This window comes from Stegastes partitus, unplaced genomic scaffold (assembly GCF_000690725.1).
Source record: "Stegastes partitus isolate 25-593 unplaced genomic scaffold, Stegastes_partitus-1.0.2 Scaffold1499, whole genome shotgun sequence".
NCBI classification, from domain to species: domain Eukaryota; kingdom Metazoa; phylum Chordata; class Actinopteri; family Pomacentridae; genus Stegastes; species Stegastes partitus.
Window position 1 is genome coordinate 123508 of NW_007579230.1, and position 16877 is coordinate 140384.

Genomic DNA, 16877 nt, shown 5'->3' on the forward strand with positions numbered 1-16877 from the left:
AGAATGATTCATCCTCTGAATTTCTGTACAAAATGTCATTAAAATCCATCTCACAGTTGTTTGTATTTCAATCTGAACCAAAGACATGGACCCACCATCTCTAGAGCCACGCTGCTAAAGAGGCTAAAAACAGATCAGACTTTTCACCGTTTACTGTAACTGACATTAAAAAAAATAATAAAAAAATCATCCTTTCTTTGGTTTGAAACTCAAATTCCAGATGACTCACCTGTCATAACGGCGAGACGTTTAAATCTTCACAGATCACAACAAACATTTAAAACTATCAGTTCTCTAAATGCACAATTCTTTCTTGGGCAAAAGATATTTTCATATGTTTTTCTCAGTAAATAAAACCGGCAGGCCCTTCTCAGTCTGCAGCCCTCGACCGGAAAAAACAACGCCGAGTCAGGAGTCCTGTTCGTGCCGGCTGAAATAATCATTCAGGTTATGTGTCACTGCCTTTCACGGGCTACAGTCCCCCAGGGCCCCACCACTTGTTCTGAGCAATAAGCTAATTGATTGAAACATTCATCATCATCCACAACCGACGTTCTCGTATGAAAGGTGCCCTCAGGGCGGCAAAGTCCTGGACTTTAGAAGAACGGCCACTAATGGAAGTGCCATTAGAGAGAGACGAGAGGTGGCGAGAAGAAGAAAACGTCCACCTGGAGCTGCATGTGTACACCTTCTCAACAGGAAATAAGTCGGCATCGTGGTTGATCATCTTTGGGCGTGATTCATGTAGTTTCACTGTAATTGGTATAAGTCAGATTGCTCTTGGCTAAATAAATGCAGTGACTGGTCGCGGTCTGCCATAAAATTGATTGCAATATATTGTTTTTGACAGCAGCGTCTTGACATGCACGCTTCCACAAATAGATGTTGATATATAGATATATATATATATATATATATAGTGCCTCTTTGCAACTGATTTACATCAGCATGGATCATATATTTATGTCCGTTGCCATGGTTACGTTTAGTTATTCACGCTGGAGCATGTTGTCGTCACTTTTATCCATTTTAACCTTCATCTTTTTAAAAAATAAATGAATAATTCTACCAGTGAATTAAGAATATTTAACTCAATTTTTGCCAAGTCAGGTGTCATTTTACTTGATTTTACCTTGAGTTTAATTTTAGCAGCATGTCTGTTTTCAAGGTTTTTGTTTCCATTCTTGGAACTGCAAAGAAATCATTTTACAGCACTGGCTGAATATATTTCCATTTTTTATAAAGGAGAAAGACAGCAGGTGCTCGATTATTTTTTTTTAAAAATGACACAAAAGACTGAAATGTTAAAGTCTGCCTATGTAAAAAAAATTTTAAAAATAAAAAAACAAAGTAAGGAGGAAAGGATTCGTGAGGAAAGAATCAAAGAAGGCTGTCAAAAAATGGTTTGATTTTAAAATAGCATCGCCTTTAAATAACCATAGGTGTTCTGACGCTGCTGGTTTACTGGGCTTTTCTTGTCAATAGTCCGAGCATCATCTTGTTCGGCGCTCGTCTGCCTGCCTGTTGGATCAGTCATCCATGGCATCTGCCTCCATCTGAGTTTGGGCTGCCTGCACGCTTGGCTGGGCAAACAGCAGCTTGAGAAGCAGGATGCGAGGGGAGGCCAGGAAGCCGACCGGGGCGGCTGGCTGGAAACAACTGCATTTTGTCAAATTCAATTGCTGGAATGGTGGCACTTAAAGCGCTGCTAAGATGAAAACGAACAACAAGCGGACATGTGAGGAAATGGAAGTCGTCGGATGATGGCGCGTGAAAATCAGAGTCGAAGTCGTGGCGATGCTGCGTTAGAAAGAGACTGAATACGTAACGCTTAAGCAAATAAATCGCTCCATCATTTGACAAAACGAATGGCTTCACTTCCAATAAGGCAAAGAAAACACACCCAACGTGGATATTTAAATGGCCCCAAAGAAATCCATGAAACTACAAATTGCTGCACGTGCAGAGGGAATACCTGCACGGTAAAAGAAACGTCGATAAAACAAAATGAATGCCCGTTTGCAAATAAGGGGGCATCCCTCCTCGTGCTGCTTTTATCACATTAGCACACACGCAGACCTACAAGACTTGATTACACTGCAGTCGTGCTTTCTATTCATAGCTGCAGAGACATCCGCCTCCCACATCACCTCCGATTTACCTGGTCGTGCTCTTTAGGGGCCGAGAAGGCAGGTTGTTAGCCGGAGCAGATACGAAGGCGACTTGCTGTAATTTGTATTTGCACAGTGTCATTTCCGAATGCAAACTTTGCAGAAATAATGAGACGGCCGAAATCACCGCAGCTCTTGTTTCGGCGCACGCGTCTCCCTGTCAGCGTTGTTTATCCAGCAGGTGTGACGATAATGAGCACTTGTGCATGATAAAGCTGTCATTGCAAGACAGGACACCTCCTGCAACATGCCAGCCTTCATCATTCAGCTGTAAGCAAGCACACTCCTGACACACTCCCTGCTCTGTAAGCACACAGAGATCATTATTTTGCAAACCCAGCTAAAAATCCATACCATTAACAACGTATTTCTCTCTTCCCAGTCGCACACACACACACACACACACACACATTCACTATGTCAAATGTCTCGAGCATTGACTGTCCACGGAGAGGTGGAAGTACTCAGACAAAGAGAGCGATTAATTATTCAGAGAGGCTCACTGCAATCCATTACATCACATGCATTATGAAGCAGTCTGATCTACAGCACGTCTTCAAAATCTATCGCTCTGAACGATGAGACCGAAACGGCAGGTAAAGAAGCGTCGGAGAGACTCGACCACTAAGCTAAGAAAGTAAGAATAACTTGCGTGCTATTAAATGTTAGGCTAAACTTCTGAAACAAGCAAGAAAGATTAGTTTTATACTGATTAGAAACACACATAGTAGTGCATCTCAAATAATTAGAATATGGTAAAAAAAAAAAAAAAAAAGATAAGTTTCGTGTGCAATGTGACATTTTGTATTCCGGTAACTGCAAAAAAGGAAAAAAAAAAAAAAAAGTTCCTTTTTGTCATAATTTAATTCATGAAGTTCATGCATGCATTCTACATACTTTTCAGAAGTTTGACATAATGATATTGGTCCTTTTTTTAGATTGGCCTGGAAATAATCTAATAATTTGAGTTACTCGATTTCAGATTTTCATGAGCGATACGCCACAATCATCAAAATTAACACAGAAAAAAATGCTTTAAACATTTCCTTTGCATGTGATGAGTCTAGAATATATAAAATGTTCAATTTCCTAAAGAACTGATGGCAAATTATAAACTTTTCACTGATATTCTCATTGTTCAAGATACTGAATTTCTGATTTTAATGAGCTATGAGCCAAAATTAAAGCAAAAACAAAAGGTTTGTAACATTTTCCTTTACGTGTAATCAGTCTAGAATACATTTTCACTGTCTTCAATAGCTGAAAACTAAAAATATTAAACTTTTGCAAGATATTCTGTCTAAGATACACTAATATTTTCAGAGGTTACATTACAATCAGTGTTTTTGCATTAACAATGGATCATCTAAAAAACACAGACCTGTGGCATGTTTTCTGCATCTCTATTACTTGTCTTTAGTGAGAAAGCGACAAAAAACATACACCTGCCACGGCACCAAACTGCAGACAGACAACTAGCCGGTGGAGCAATTAGAAGCTAAAGAGCCAAATATTTCCCTCGGGAGCTGGTGGAGACCAGCACAGGCTAAGGAAAGTGAATATTTGACCAGAAACATGACCCCAAGTTAATGATTATTGCTGCTGTGTGCATAGGCAGCTGCTCACTAACAATTTTGGTTATATTAAGTTAGCCAGACCTGTCTCCACAACAGTCTGGATGCAGCTCATTATCATTGTGCTATGAAAAAAAAAAGCCTGTCTTATTTATATTTCTTTAAACTAATCACGGTCCTCATGGGCAGTATCAAGCCCAGGATGCAGCATCAGAGGGAATTGTTTTGCACTGTTATTAAAATGGATAATTCAAAGAAACAAGAAGAAAGTTTTGTTGTTTTCTGTGGCAAAGGGGAGTTGGGATTAGTAGAAAAGGAGAAGAAAAATGCAAACCAAGACGGACGCCAAACTAATATTAAGTTTACATGGAAGTTTCCACTGTTTACAAGTGACAAAAGAATAATTTATATAAGAGAATACAGCCGTACAACAGCAAACATGACAAATTATGACTTGATAATTCATTGCTATCAATTGCAGTGAGCGTTGTTACACATAAGGATGAATAACAGTTCTAAAAAAAAGATCGAGAATATCCAATATCCTCTTAAAATATGAGAGTTTTATCTACTTGTCCGAGAGCTTAGAGGAGCCACATGTTCCAGGGCCTTGAGACGGGTTATTCTTCATCCGTATAAAAATGGCCAAGGCTTTTTTTTTTTTTTTTCCTGTGCCAGCTTAACGTGTTTCTAACGCTCCATCTCCATTTCCGTCACTTAAATCTGAAGTAAAAATAGATTTATAGACCCTGGAAATAGACCCCTTAAGATATGCTGTGTCTCTGCCCGTTGCCTAATGACTGCAAAATGACTCGGCCCGTCTCTAGTTTCACGCAAAGCTGTGCATTCAGTGTCAACAGAGGAACACATCATATTTCATGACAGCGTAACCTTGATAGAGGTAATAACTGAGGCGAGGAGCCTTTAACGAAGCCTCGTGTGTGACGAAAACGCCGTTCTTCTCTGGAGCCAAGGATGAATTTATGAGGATAAATATCCTTTAAAAACAGTTGCAACTTATTGTGTAGTGGATGTATGTTTAACCATCTCTGAACATTGCTCTGCTTTGGAGAAAAGCCAAACAAAATTACAGCATAATGTAGAAAAGAAAGAGACTTTCATGCAGGGAAATGTAAAAGATAGCCTCCAGTGTTTAGTTTGGCGGAAGCTGCTTCTAAGGGTGTCATCGAGGGAGAATCAGATCACCGTCCATTTGTCACAAGGCATGCAGATTTACTGCTTTTCCATTTAGTGCCTCGTGGAGATGTGACTGAACGGGTGTACATTACAGTTCAGTTTTACGGAGCAGATCAATCTTCTGTCTAATCCACATGTTCGGCACACTCACCTCCATAGTGGTCAGGTTGCATCGATGGGTTCCAGCAAACCAGCCGTCACTGGAGCACTGGTCGATATCAACATCCTGCAGATTAATGTCCACTCGCACCACGCCCCTGCAAGACAGGAGACCATTAACCAGGCTGCCGGAGCACTGAGTGTGTCACTGCAAAGTGAGGGTTTAGTTTAGAGAAATGACAGCATCCTTTCAGGCTCTTAAAGATATATGTTTAGAAACTGATAGTTGAAATAAATTTGTAAAGTGGATGTCAGTGATCGAAGACTACTGATACATGCTGAAAAACAAAAGCAAACTGACGTGCCAGAGCTTTTTAATTAATTAGAGTAATGAGATAAAATCATACAAACAACTATAAACTCCAACATTAGTAAAAGCTAGTTAGTACAAATACAATAGGGAGTCCATTTGGACATCATTCAATCAATAGATAATATTGACAAAAGCAGAAGCCCGATGCTTCTATTTGTGTGGTTGTTTTCTTGGTCACTTCTTGCAGCAGTGTGAAGTATATAGAGCATCTTCTAAAAGCAAAGGTTGACAAACTGGGAGAGTAGAACAGACATGAGAGATATGAGATGTTACTGAGGTGAAAGGGGAAAACTGTTCAGTGTATATCGAAACACAATGTGAAGTTAGCTGTTGTTCCACCCACTGATCAGGCCAGCTTATACCACAGCTAACAAATGCAGCCTCTATGAAAAACTGCAGTTCCCCAAATGGCCACTTGAGGCTCCAAAAGCGAGTCAGTCCCCATAGACCCCCATGTTAAAATGACCAACTTTACTGCAAAAACAAACATGTTTACAGGGTGGTGCAAAAAGCGGTTTTGGTTTCTACAGCTAATTTTCCCAGTCGTGACAACTGTCCAGGAGGTGAATTTTCATATAAGTCACCCATTTATATTGTTTTAAGGCTTAAAGTTATGCACTTTGGGGTGTGGATGCTTTACTTTATATACAGCCCATGGTGGTAACATGCAGCTCATGAAGGTAGGCCTCATAAAAACCCTAATTGCCATTACTTGATTGTGCTTCTTGGAGTATAACTCAGTCAAAAATGAATGATATGTTACATGCATTTTTAGATTCAGTTCGACTTACATTTCCCAAGGATATCATGTGGAACAAATGTGGAGTTTAGTTAAATCTGCTTACAAATCACAGAAAAAGATGCCTCTAATAACACCACAACTTGCCTGAAAATCATCACGATATAGGTTTTCTGCACATCCAAGACAACAGCGGCAACAGAAACTGCTGTTAGCTAAGTCCACGTAACCTTTAATGGTGCAAATGGTCAAAAATGTGTGCAAATACAGACTCAAAAGACAGCTAAAGTTGTGGTAACTTGGTGTCTCTATGGCAACCCTGTACTTCTTATTTACATCCCACAAAACGCACAAGATGTCAGAAATCAACATTTGCATCCAGCCTATGATCATTTATTACGGGGAGCAAATGCACAGTAAGTGACGGGTTTCATCAGCACAGACGCACACATACCAGGTTTTAATGCAAATTCAGGAAATGCCATGGCAACCGTTAAAAAACTGTAAAGCAAAATGTGCTTTTTTTTGGGAAAACAGATAAATTTGTCTACATCTTAATTTCCCCTCCTCCTGCTCAGACGGAGGTGTCGATAGATCAGTTAACACAGCAAACCGCTCAGCAGTGGCAGCTTGGAAGGGCTGAAGTCTTTGTTCCGTTTCAACCAGCTGAGCCAGGCAGGAACTTCTAACAGGGCTGCTGAGGATTTACACTTACTTAGCTTCTTAAAGCTGTGTGAAGAGAAGGTGACTCTGAAGGTCACTCTCTGTGATTCTGACAAATCTTTTCACTGGTGTGGCATATGTCTTTTCCACCTGACAGCTGCAGCTCATGGGACAAACCATCAAGTAAAATGCAGTGCCTGTAAGCAGGATTCACCCCGTTGGATTTTCCCCCTTTTACTGCTTTCCAACACTGAATTATGGTCAATCTAAGTTTGAAAAAAAGAAGCCAAAGTGCAAATAGATTTCTACAAAGAACTGTAAATTGATTGAAAGCATATAATGTGAAATAAGGGAGAAGGAAATGGAAGGATATGGCACATGCAAAATCTGCCGAGAGCAAGTCAACCTCAAAAAACTGAACGACCATCCAAGGCCACCAAGACACCAATGGCTCCTCTGAACATGCTTCAGGAATTGAGAGAGACTGTACATTTAAAACCAACTGTTGCCTGTTCGACACCAGCCAAAGCTTTATAGGAGAGTGGCAAAAACAAACCCACTAGTGAAAAAAGCTCATTAAATCCTAACAGCAGTTCACCACAATGTAGTTGAATATGGGAGAAGTCAACTGAAAGAAGGTTCTTTGGCCTGATGAAAGCAAGATTGAGCGTTTTGGCCATCGAACTAGATGCTATTGGAACATGAGGGTTCGTGGTGATAGATCAATGACTCTTTTACTAATACTGACACTCTCCCCAATTCACTTCCTTCCCATGCCCAAGTCACATGACCTTTCCCCACCAATCACATTACAGCATCACCGTATCACAGAACTCAATATAGCTGCTGTACAGTTATTAATACTGAACCAATGTACATCGTTAATAGTATGAATCGAATCTTACACTATGTTCGACAAACACACCATCCCCACTGTGAAGCACGGCGGTGGCAGCATCATGATGTGGGGATGCTTCTCAGCAGCAGGCCCCAGAAGGCTTGTAAAAGTAAAACGAATGCAGCAAAGTGTAGTGGAAATCCCAGAGGAGAACCTGATGCAGTCTACAAGAGAAGCCAATCCAATGGAGAATTTCTGACTTGACATGAAGAGGGGCTGTTCGCTCACCATCCTTGTGTGACCTTGAAGCATGAGCAGTTTTTGCAAAGACGAATCAGGTAAAAACTTCACACAGGCTCAACGCTGTAATTGCAGTTCAAGGTGCATCTACTGAATACTCATTTACACAGGGTGAATACAATTATTTTACATTATATATTTTTAACTAATTGGGATTACTTTGTAGAAATGTGGGTTCACTTTGACATGAAAGAGTCTTTTTCTTTTTTGGTAAATTCTTGTCAAAAAAATTTAATTGACCGTGATCCAGCGTTGAATAAAAGTGGAAAACTTCCAAGGGGAGGATGAGTACTACAGTACATTAGACAGACTACTGTACGTGTGATTACACAAGAAGAACAAGCCTCTTTCTTCCGCTTGTTGAACACAAGACAATGTATTTCAGACGTGTGCAGCTGAACAAGAACCCCTGAACTGTCTCTCAGCGACCTCAGCCCACATACAGGCTTTCCCTCCTGGTAGACTTAAAAATGGAGCACAGCCCGAGGCGAGCGTTGTTAGAAAATCTATACTGACTTTAAACTTTGCGGAAGACGCTGTAAGATGCTGTACGACTCTGGAGAGTTTCAGCTCTGCAGGACGAGTGTCATGACACTGGGATAATGTGCACAGATGGGGAAAAAAAAAACGGCATTTCTCTGATCCAGCGTTCAGTATGTACAAATTTCCTCACACGCAAACATTTTATGCAAAGCGCAGCCAACACAAGAGGAGAAAAACAAAACAACCTGAATGTTCTTCTCAACGGAAATCACCAAATATACACAGATCAGGACGAATAAAACTCTCCTCCAAAGTGAACAACCGAATCAGCGCCGTAATCTATTTAATCAGGCAGCGGCTTCACTGCAAATAAATCAGCGGCTGACTTTGCGCTGACCTTTAACTCCTTTGATGTTTGTTTGAACATTGACATTCACATTGGTTTTATTTTGTTAGAGGATTAACAGATAAGTTTGCTCTTCCAATTTCCAGGATTTGTGCCTGGAAAAAAAAAAAAAAAAGAAGCATTAGCACAGGCTTTATGTCGACCTCCAGCCTCAACTGTTCTGAGGATATATGTTGCTTTGCTTTCTGTTTCCCCCCTTCAGACGCTTCAACCAGTGATCATTGACTAATAAGGCTTCAATTAGAGTGCAGTGATTTGTATTATTAATGCAATTCGCCCCCAGTGCTGCTTTGTTAAAGAGCCCTTAGTGGCGAGATATTAATGGAGAACATTAATACCTGGGATATGTTCTTAAATGAGCACTCTTCTTCATGTCTTAGTCTACTTTTCTTGCAATTTTGATTAAAAAACATGATAATTTTACACAGTACTGTAGAAAAGCTGTCCTCCTCCTACTGTAGCGACGGTACAATCCCTTAGTTGTCCATCATTTCATTTAGGATAAACATCATATGATTAAGTCTGTGATTACAAGCTGTGAAGACTATTCGTGTTCGCTCAGTTGTCGGCGATAACATCATGAATTTCCTTAAAGCTCCCGTTTGAGTGTAGAAGAATACATTAGTGTCAACAAAACTGTGGCAAAATGGCTGCAAAGCCCCAGTTACTGGAAGCTGTATCTGATTCAAATCAAACATTACCTTACATGCAATGAATTCAGCAAGTTTGAATGAGCTGCTCACAGTTGGTTTGCATTGGGCTGGATCAGTAAACAAAGTGCTCCATATAATAAAAAACATTGTAAGGTATTAAACATATATAAATCAACTGGGTAAATGAATATAATAAAAACATTGTAGGGTCTTAGCCTTGTTATTTAATTCAGTCAGGTAAAGTTCTATTTTATACATGACATATAAGATCCTAACCTTAACATTTAAACTGGTCTTATACATTCAATGTTGTAGATCTTAACCTTAATTATTACACTAGTCAGATAAATTCATATTTTATATATAATATACAGGGACTTGAACTTAATATTCAAAATGGTCTCGTAATGCATATAACAAATAATATTGTAGGGTCTAAACCTGAATACTTAAGATAGTCAGACACATACAGCTGAAACCAGAAGTTTACATACGCTGTATAAAGAGATATACAACCTTGCTTTTCTCACTGTCTGACATTAAATCAGACTAAACTTTTCCTGTGTTCGGTCAGTTGGGATTACCAAAATTATTTTTATTTGCTAAATGCCAGAATAATAAGAGAGAATTTCTCAGAGAATTTTTTATTACTTTCTTCAACTGGTCGGCTGAATTTGTATTTTATACATAATTTATACGGTCTTAACCTTAATATTTATATTAGTCGAGTAATTTATATAGTAAATAATATTGTAGGGTCGTAAACTTATTTAAAATAATCAGGTACATTATTATTTTATTCATATATAATTTATAAGATCTTAACCTTAACATTTAAACTTGTTAGGTGAATTTATAGAATAAATAATATTGTAGTGTCTTAATATTTATACTTAAACTTGTTAGGAAAATGTGTCTTAGGGGTCTTAACCTTACTACTTAAACTAGCTAGGAACATTTGTGTTTTATGTATTATAAATAGGGTCTTAACAATCATTTTTAGTTTTATTTCTCTCCTAAAAAGCAAGTTAAGACAACAGCTGTTGTTTTAAATGTGCGATAGAAATGACTGGAACTTGAGCTGCCTTGATATTTATTTGTATTAAGCAAGAGTAGCTCATTTAAAAACAGAATTCTTGGAAGACTGTATAAATAAGAGTTTTTTTGTTTGGTATAATTATTATAATTAGCTAATCATTACTCTTTAAGAAGCTAGTAAGTTAAAAATGTTATGCTTTGTTGTTTATTCACGCTATTTCTTCGGTTGCTGCCTATTTTTAGGATTACTTGATTAATAAAAATATCTTCTTTTTTGTAATATTTAGAAATTATGAACCCACAAAATAAAGCGTCAGTCCAATATTGAATTCATGTGCTGACTTAGTTATGCAAAAACACTATTAGTAAGTGATAAAATATGCTACAAAGCAGCGACAGCAAACAACTGGGCAGCTAGCTGGAGCAGCACCAGCTGAGCAAAGAAACCAAAAGTCCCCCAACAGCACGGCGAAGGTTTGGTTACACAATGTAGACATTACGCAGTCTAAGTTTGATTAACAACATGTAAATACCCCAACAGCTGGGACGCTCTGCGCTCACACGAGCTCGCACAAACACCTCGTCCCGTCTACTGCTGGGATTTGAGAACAGGCAAAGTGTGGTTTCCATAGTAACGCCTCAGTCGAACCATCCCTGGTGGTAACTCGGCTAAACGACGCGCGCGCACACACACACACACACAAAGCAGAAAGTGGCAGAAGATGCTGTCAGTGTTGCTTTGTCACTGTTGGGAAGAATAAAAGACAGAGTTCATGGATTCTGTAATTAAAGAGGCAGAAAGCGGTGAAGAGCTGCAGCTGTGACAAACTGGGAGGCTCGGAGAAGCAGCCGGCAGCAAAGGAAAAGTTAAAAACTCGCCACTGATCTATATTGGGCGTCTTTAATAGCACATATTTTGACGTTGCACAGCAGAAAAAAGCACAGGTGTAATTAAAAGCATGAATCACAGGGACTGAAATAGAAAGGACACATAATGACTGCGTGTCTCCTCAGCAGGTTTTGTTTTTTTTAATAAAACAGACTTGTTTTTGATTGGCTGCAGTGGGTTCATTAAAAATGTACAGCATACACCTGCAACATATGCTCAGTGCACAGTTATCCCAGGAGATGTTTGCACGTATGGTCTGACTCGCCAGATGCACCTCTGCTATATAACACTGGATTGCACTGCATCACATGACAGACTTTCATGCTGCTTTTTGGACGCTCTAATGAAATAAATGTCAAAAAGAACATGTTGAATTTGTGGGAAATTCATCTTTTAATACCTCTTAAAAGCCAGCAGGTTGCCGGTGACACATTTATATGAGTTTAAAGCAGCTTAATATTGTTTATAAGGATGTAAATGTTTGTCAAGGTGGACATGTTGCACTGGATCAGCTCACAATACAGTCGGTTTTAAGTAGAAGTCTCATAAAGTTAAGGCGTAGAGGTCTGGAATGTCATGCAGATGTGGTCGACCAAATGTAGAAGGTAAGTGGAGATTTGTTATTCAACTAATACTTATTATACATGAGGAAAAGCCATGTTTGAAGAGATGTAGGTCGCTTTTTTTAAGACACATGCTTCTTCGGTACATTTTCAGAAATTGGAAGATGTTCAAATTATGTGCATTTTCCACCTTCAATCAAACAATTTTTCCATTTTAGTTTGTCAGATTGGTGACAATTCCAACAAAAAGGGTGGAGGATAAACATTAAGCTAAGTCATATTTCATTTTTCTGCTGCTTTTTATTCTCATTTGGGGTAAAGCTTTAAGTTTTGTGTAGCTGCTACAACCCTACTAATGCACCGATTGCATGGTTTTTATAAATAATGTAGGATTTAAAGCCAACTCATGATTGTCGTGTCTGTAAATAGCTCAAAACAGCAGACCCACTTCTACATGTCACTCATGCAAACTATAGAAATCATCATGGTGACAGAAACTTTGATGGTGACCTACTGAGAGTAAGAGCTGCTTTCTGTTGTATATTGACACATGGATGCCATGAATGTGCCTTTAAAGTGTGCACTTTTGCAAGAAATGTCATCAAAAACAGATGATAAAAATGCATCTAATCCTTCAACTTTATTGCAGTTATGTCTATATTTAGGAATTAATTTTTATTTAATTCTTAAACACTGAACAAATTGATATGAGCCATTTTTAGAGCGGTGCAAAAAAAAATGAAACTAATTATGCAAGACAGTGCATCTATCTGGAAAAGATAACATATATTGGGAGAAAATCCTGCATTTTTCATTTCTGCAAGTCTCCTGTATTGTCGCAACACATCTGGCATTTACAGAAAACTAAACAGCGGGAAAGTTAATTGAAAAATTAGCAAGTTGTGGGTTTTTTTTTTTATCATTGTGGGAGACTTGAATTAGAAGGTGCAGCTTCCCCAGAGCCTCTTTGATGCATCACTGCAGGAGCCAGTGAAGTATCTACTGTACTTTTCTACTTTTTTTTCACCTCATTACCAACTAACTCACTAAAAAATATCTATTATGATTAAAGTGCCAAATCTTCCTGCTAAAACAGCAAGTCCTCGTGTGGGAGTGTTTCACTTTTATTTAAATTCTGCTTCTTTCTAACACAACTTCAATGTATGTGCATGTTGGCAACACTTTCTGTTTTTATATATATATGTGCCCATTATGTGAGCTTGTGTTAAAATAAAAAAAACAAAACAATGTACGAACCCATGAGGAGCCCATGTTCATTTTTAAAAGGTCGACATGTCTGGTAATAATGCACCTAAAAGCATTTAATTCGATCAAATTACCGCAACTGACACGCAACAACGTGGGACATTTGGAGTCCCTGAAGGCCTGCAGCCCTCTTTGTCCTGCTGCTAATCAATGCTTGAGTGTTTTCACTTAGTTAGCATGATAAACACAACGCGCCACATTGGAAACGAGCAGCTGGGAGTTGAGATTGTATAGGCTGATACACGAATGTGCACGCACTGTCAAAAAAAAAAAAAAAACGCTCTTTTTAACCTTGAAAACGCAGCAATAAGAACGCTTCTGTGCATATAAGTGACATAAAAATCCCACCGCCGACACCGTTTTCTCAGGAATTTGCACTCGCTCACACAGAATACTGCTGCTGTTGGCATGTTCTCCAGGTGTACAGGAGCTGGTTTACTACACCAAACTCCCAGCGGACGGCAGGTGAGTGCAACGCTCTCTTTGCCTGTACTCCAGTTATTAATAACTGCTGCTCCACTCCTGCCTTGGGGCAAACTGGCCTCGCTGTGTTTCTCCTGCACTGCTGGTTGTTTCGCTGAGAAAAAAAAAAGACCACCGATTCTTATGTAATAAGGATAGGAAGCTGAACCACAGGAATACGATTGTTTATGGCGGAAGATTCGTCAAAATGTCTGTTTGCTCGGGTTTCGCTTTTGAGAGTCTATACATAAGAAGATGCTTTTTTTTCCCCTGCAATTGTCTGCTGTTTTTTTTTCTTCTTCTGCTTCCAGGCATCCCAGCCAAAGGGGACATATGGCGTATAAAATAGCTTGTGAAGAGGAAAAAGGAAGCGTGCGCGGAGTCTGAAGCAGACGTAATTTGAGGTTGGCAACGAGGAGCATGGGCAGAGGCATCATGGTGGCCATCAAGGCCCTCGGGGCATAAAGACAGGATTATCACAGAGAGCAGGAGATAGTGGTGCCCCGGGAAACAGAGTGCTCGCTCCTTTCATCCTCCATTCTTTGTGGGTCTAAAGGCCAGGGCCGGCAAAGAGAGGAGCATCCCACCAGTAGGGCCTCCGGTCTTTCCAGCCGCTAATGCTGGCCGAAGCATTATGGACTCGACTGTAGATGTATCTGCATAATAGCTTATAGGCTACAAAAGGATATTCATCAAAACATGTTTGCGACGAAGGCCCCGGCGTGCCCTCTTTGTTAGAAGTCAGTCTTTGACTTTCATGAATGAAGGCTGAATGTCAGGCGTATACGCTTTGAGCCGTACGTCTCTATTCCGGAGCAGAGAATGGACTCTGAAACTGATTAGCCCATTTATTCTCTCTAATAGCACGGGGAGCCGTGGTAAAAATCTAAATCCGGCACCGAGCAGACAGCTAAAATTCATACGATTTCTGTCTGTGTTAATTTAACACGTTAAAACAATGTGCAGCGAGTGGATTAAGACTAATGCCAAGACCGAGATCAGTTAACAGCAGCTATTAGATAGCTCTAATAAGCCCTGTGTCACTTTTTAAAGTTGATTTTATTTTATTTAACAAGGGAAAAGGCTCATAGAGATTAAGGATCTCTTTAACGGAAGCATCCTGGCCAAGACAGGCAGCATTATATTATGAATTGTAGCTGGTGTATGATTTTTTGGTGTGTTTTCTTTACGTACTTAAAACATTTTCACTAAAAACTGATGCAGAAAAGGCACAAATAAAGATTTACTCAGTTCTTGCTCAGTCCTTGTCCCTCCCCGTGTTCAAATGAAAATTGCACCCATGTCAACATATATTACTGTTTAGCACCTAAAAGATAATGTATTGTAATCCCCTTTCCCCCCTGCTTGGTAAAGGATTCCAATTCAACATTCAGTACAAGTTGCTCATGCCACAGACTCTCTGTTATTTCAGCATGCTGAAGGACCGGCTCGTTGTCTCACCAACAGATCAGCGGAGGGTTGATATCAGTTTCACTTCGTTAAATACAGATGTGACAAGTGGGTGTAGCGGCTTTGTTTAAAAGAACTTTCGATAGAGGTGGGATGAGTGATGAGAAGTGCTTTTTCATCCGGTAATTATATTTTTTTTCAGGTAGCCTGCTCAGCACTTACAGTAAAATTTCAAACTGTGACTTTGTAACATAACTGCCAATTAAACGACACAAACAGAAATGAGACTTTGTTTTGTTTCCTCCCGGGAGCTTTCTCACCACCGAATGCAGCGTATTACACTTTTTTAATCACTTGTGAATAGCTTCTTTGTGCCCTGTACATCTTTGAAAGTGACCTGATTCAACACAGGTGCAGCCAAGTTGCACATCATCTTAAGATTTTGGTATCTGGCAGGTCAGTCACTGGTGAATCTGTACTCCTGGATAAAACTACACCAAGAAGACAAAAGAACATCCCACACAACTCTGAAAAGGCTATCATTAGGCATAAGTCAGGGGATGAATACAAGAAATGTCCCTAATATCCCCTTGAAGTACAGTTAAATCCATCATTAAGAACTGTGGAAGGAATATGGCACATGTGGAAATTTGCCGACAACAGGTCACCTTTAAAAACTGAGTGACCTTGTCAGAAAGAGACTAGTCATGGAGGCCACCAAGACGCCTATGACTCCTCTGAAGTTACAAGCTTCAGTGACTGAGTTTGGAGAGACTGTGCATACAATAACTGTTGGTTGTTCTTCACCAAAGTTTTATGGGAGAACTGCAAAGTGAAAGTCCCTGTTGAAAAAAGCTCATATTAAATCTCAACTGGAGTTCACCAGAAGACATGTGAGACAATCTGAAGTCAACTGAAAGAAGGTTGCTTGGTCTGATTTAACTAAAATTTAGCTTTTTGGCTTTTTCAGACTATGGTTGACAGACACCAAACACACCATCCCCAGCATGAAGCACAGGGGTGGCAGCATCATAATGTGGGGATGCTTCTCAGCAATCATATCTCAGGTTTGTAATCATAGAGGGTTAAATAAATGCAGCAAAGTACAGAGAAATCCTGAAGGACAGCCTGATGCAGTCTGCAAAAGAACTGCAACTTGGGAGAAGATTTGTTTTTCAGCAAGACAATGACTCGAAGCAAACAGCCAAAACTACACAGAAGTGGTTTAAGGACAACAAAGTGAAAGTTCTGGAGTGGCCGAGTCAGACATATGGCCTCAATCCATTTGAGAAGTTGTGGCTGGACTTGAAAAAAGTTATTAACTCATGATCCCTGTGCAACCTGAAGCAGATTAACCAAGTTACTTTGCATAGTCACAAGTCAAAGCATACAAAGGTAGGAATTAATGTTCTCACACAAAACCTGCCTTAACTCCAACTCCAAATAATTAACCACAAGTCACACCAAGATAATAAATTCAAAAACGTTTCAAAAGTCACTCCTGCCCACTGATTTCCACAAAGGTTGTGCTATACCAAGAGTAGACCACTTCGGGTTTTCCTGACCACTCCTCTCCTTCAACACAGTTCAGTTAATAAAAAGGCTCCATTTCGGGTTTTCCTGGTGATCCAACAAAAAAAAGTCAAAACAAGGAAGTTTGTTGGTTCACGCACCCTCTAAACTGAAATAACAATCCACACAAGAAACGAGAAAAATGAGAGAAAAGAAGCAGAGCAGGGTCTCGCTGGTCTTT

General features: G+C 39.6%; 1 protein-coding gene across 1 annotated transcript in view; it reads right to left on the bottom strand.

The window, feature by feature from the left end:
* The window catches only part of gpr158a (G protein-coupled receptor 158a), an 86199-nt gene that overhangs the window by 61384 nt on the left and 7938 nt on the right, over positions 1-16877 (bottom strand). Inside the window, exon 2 of the mRNA XM_008300104.1 lies at positions 5094-5199. Coding sequence (XP_008298326.1) covers positions 5094-5199 — 106 coding nt within the window. The remainder of the gene's footprint in view (positions 1-5093; positions 5200-16877) is intronic.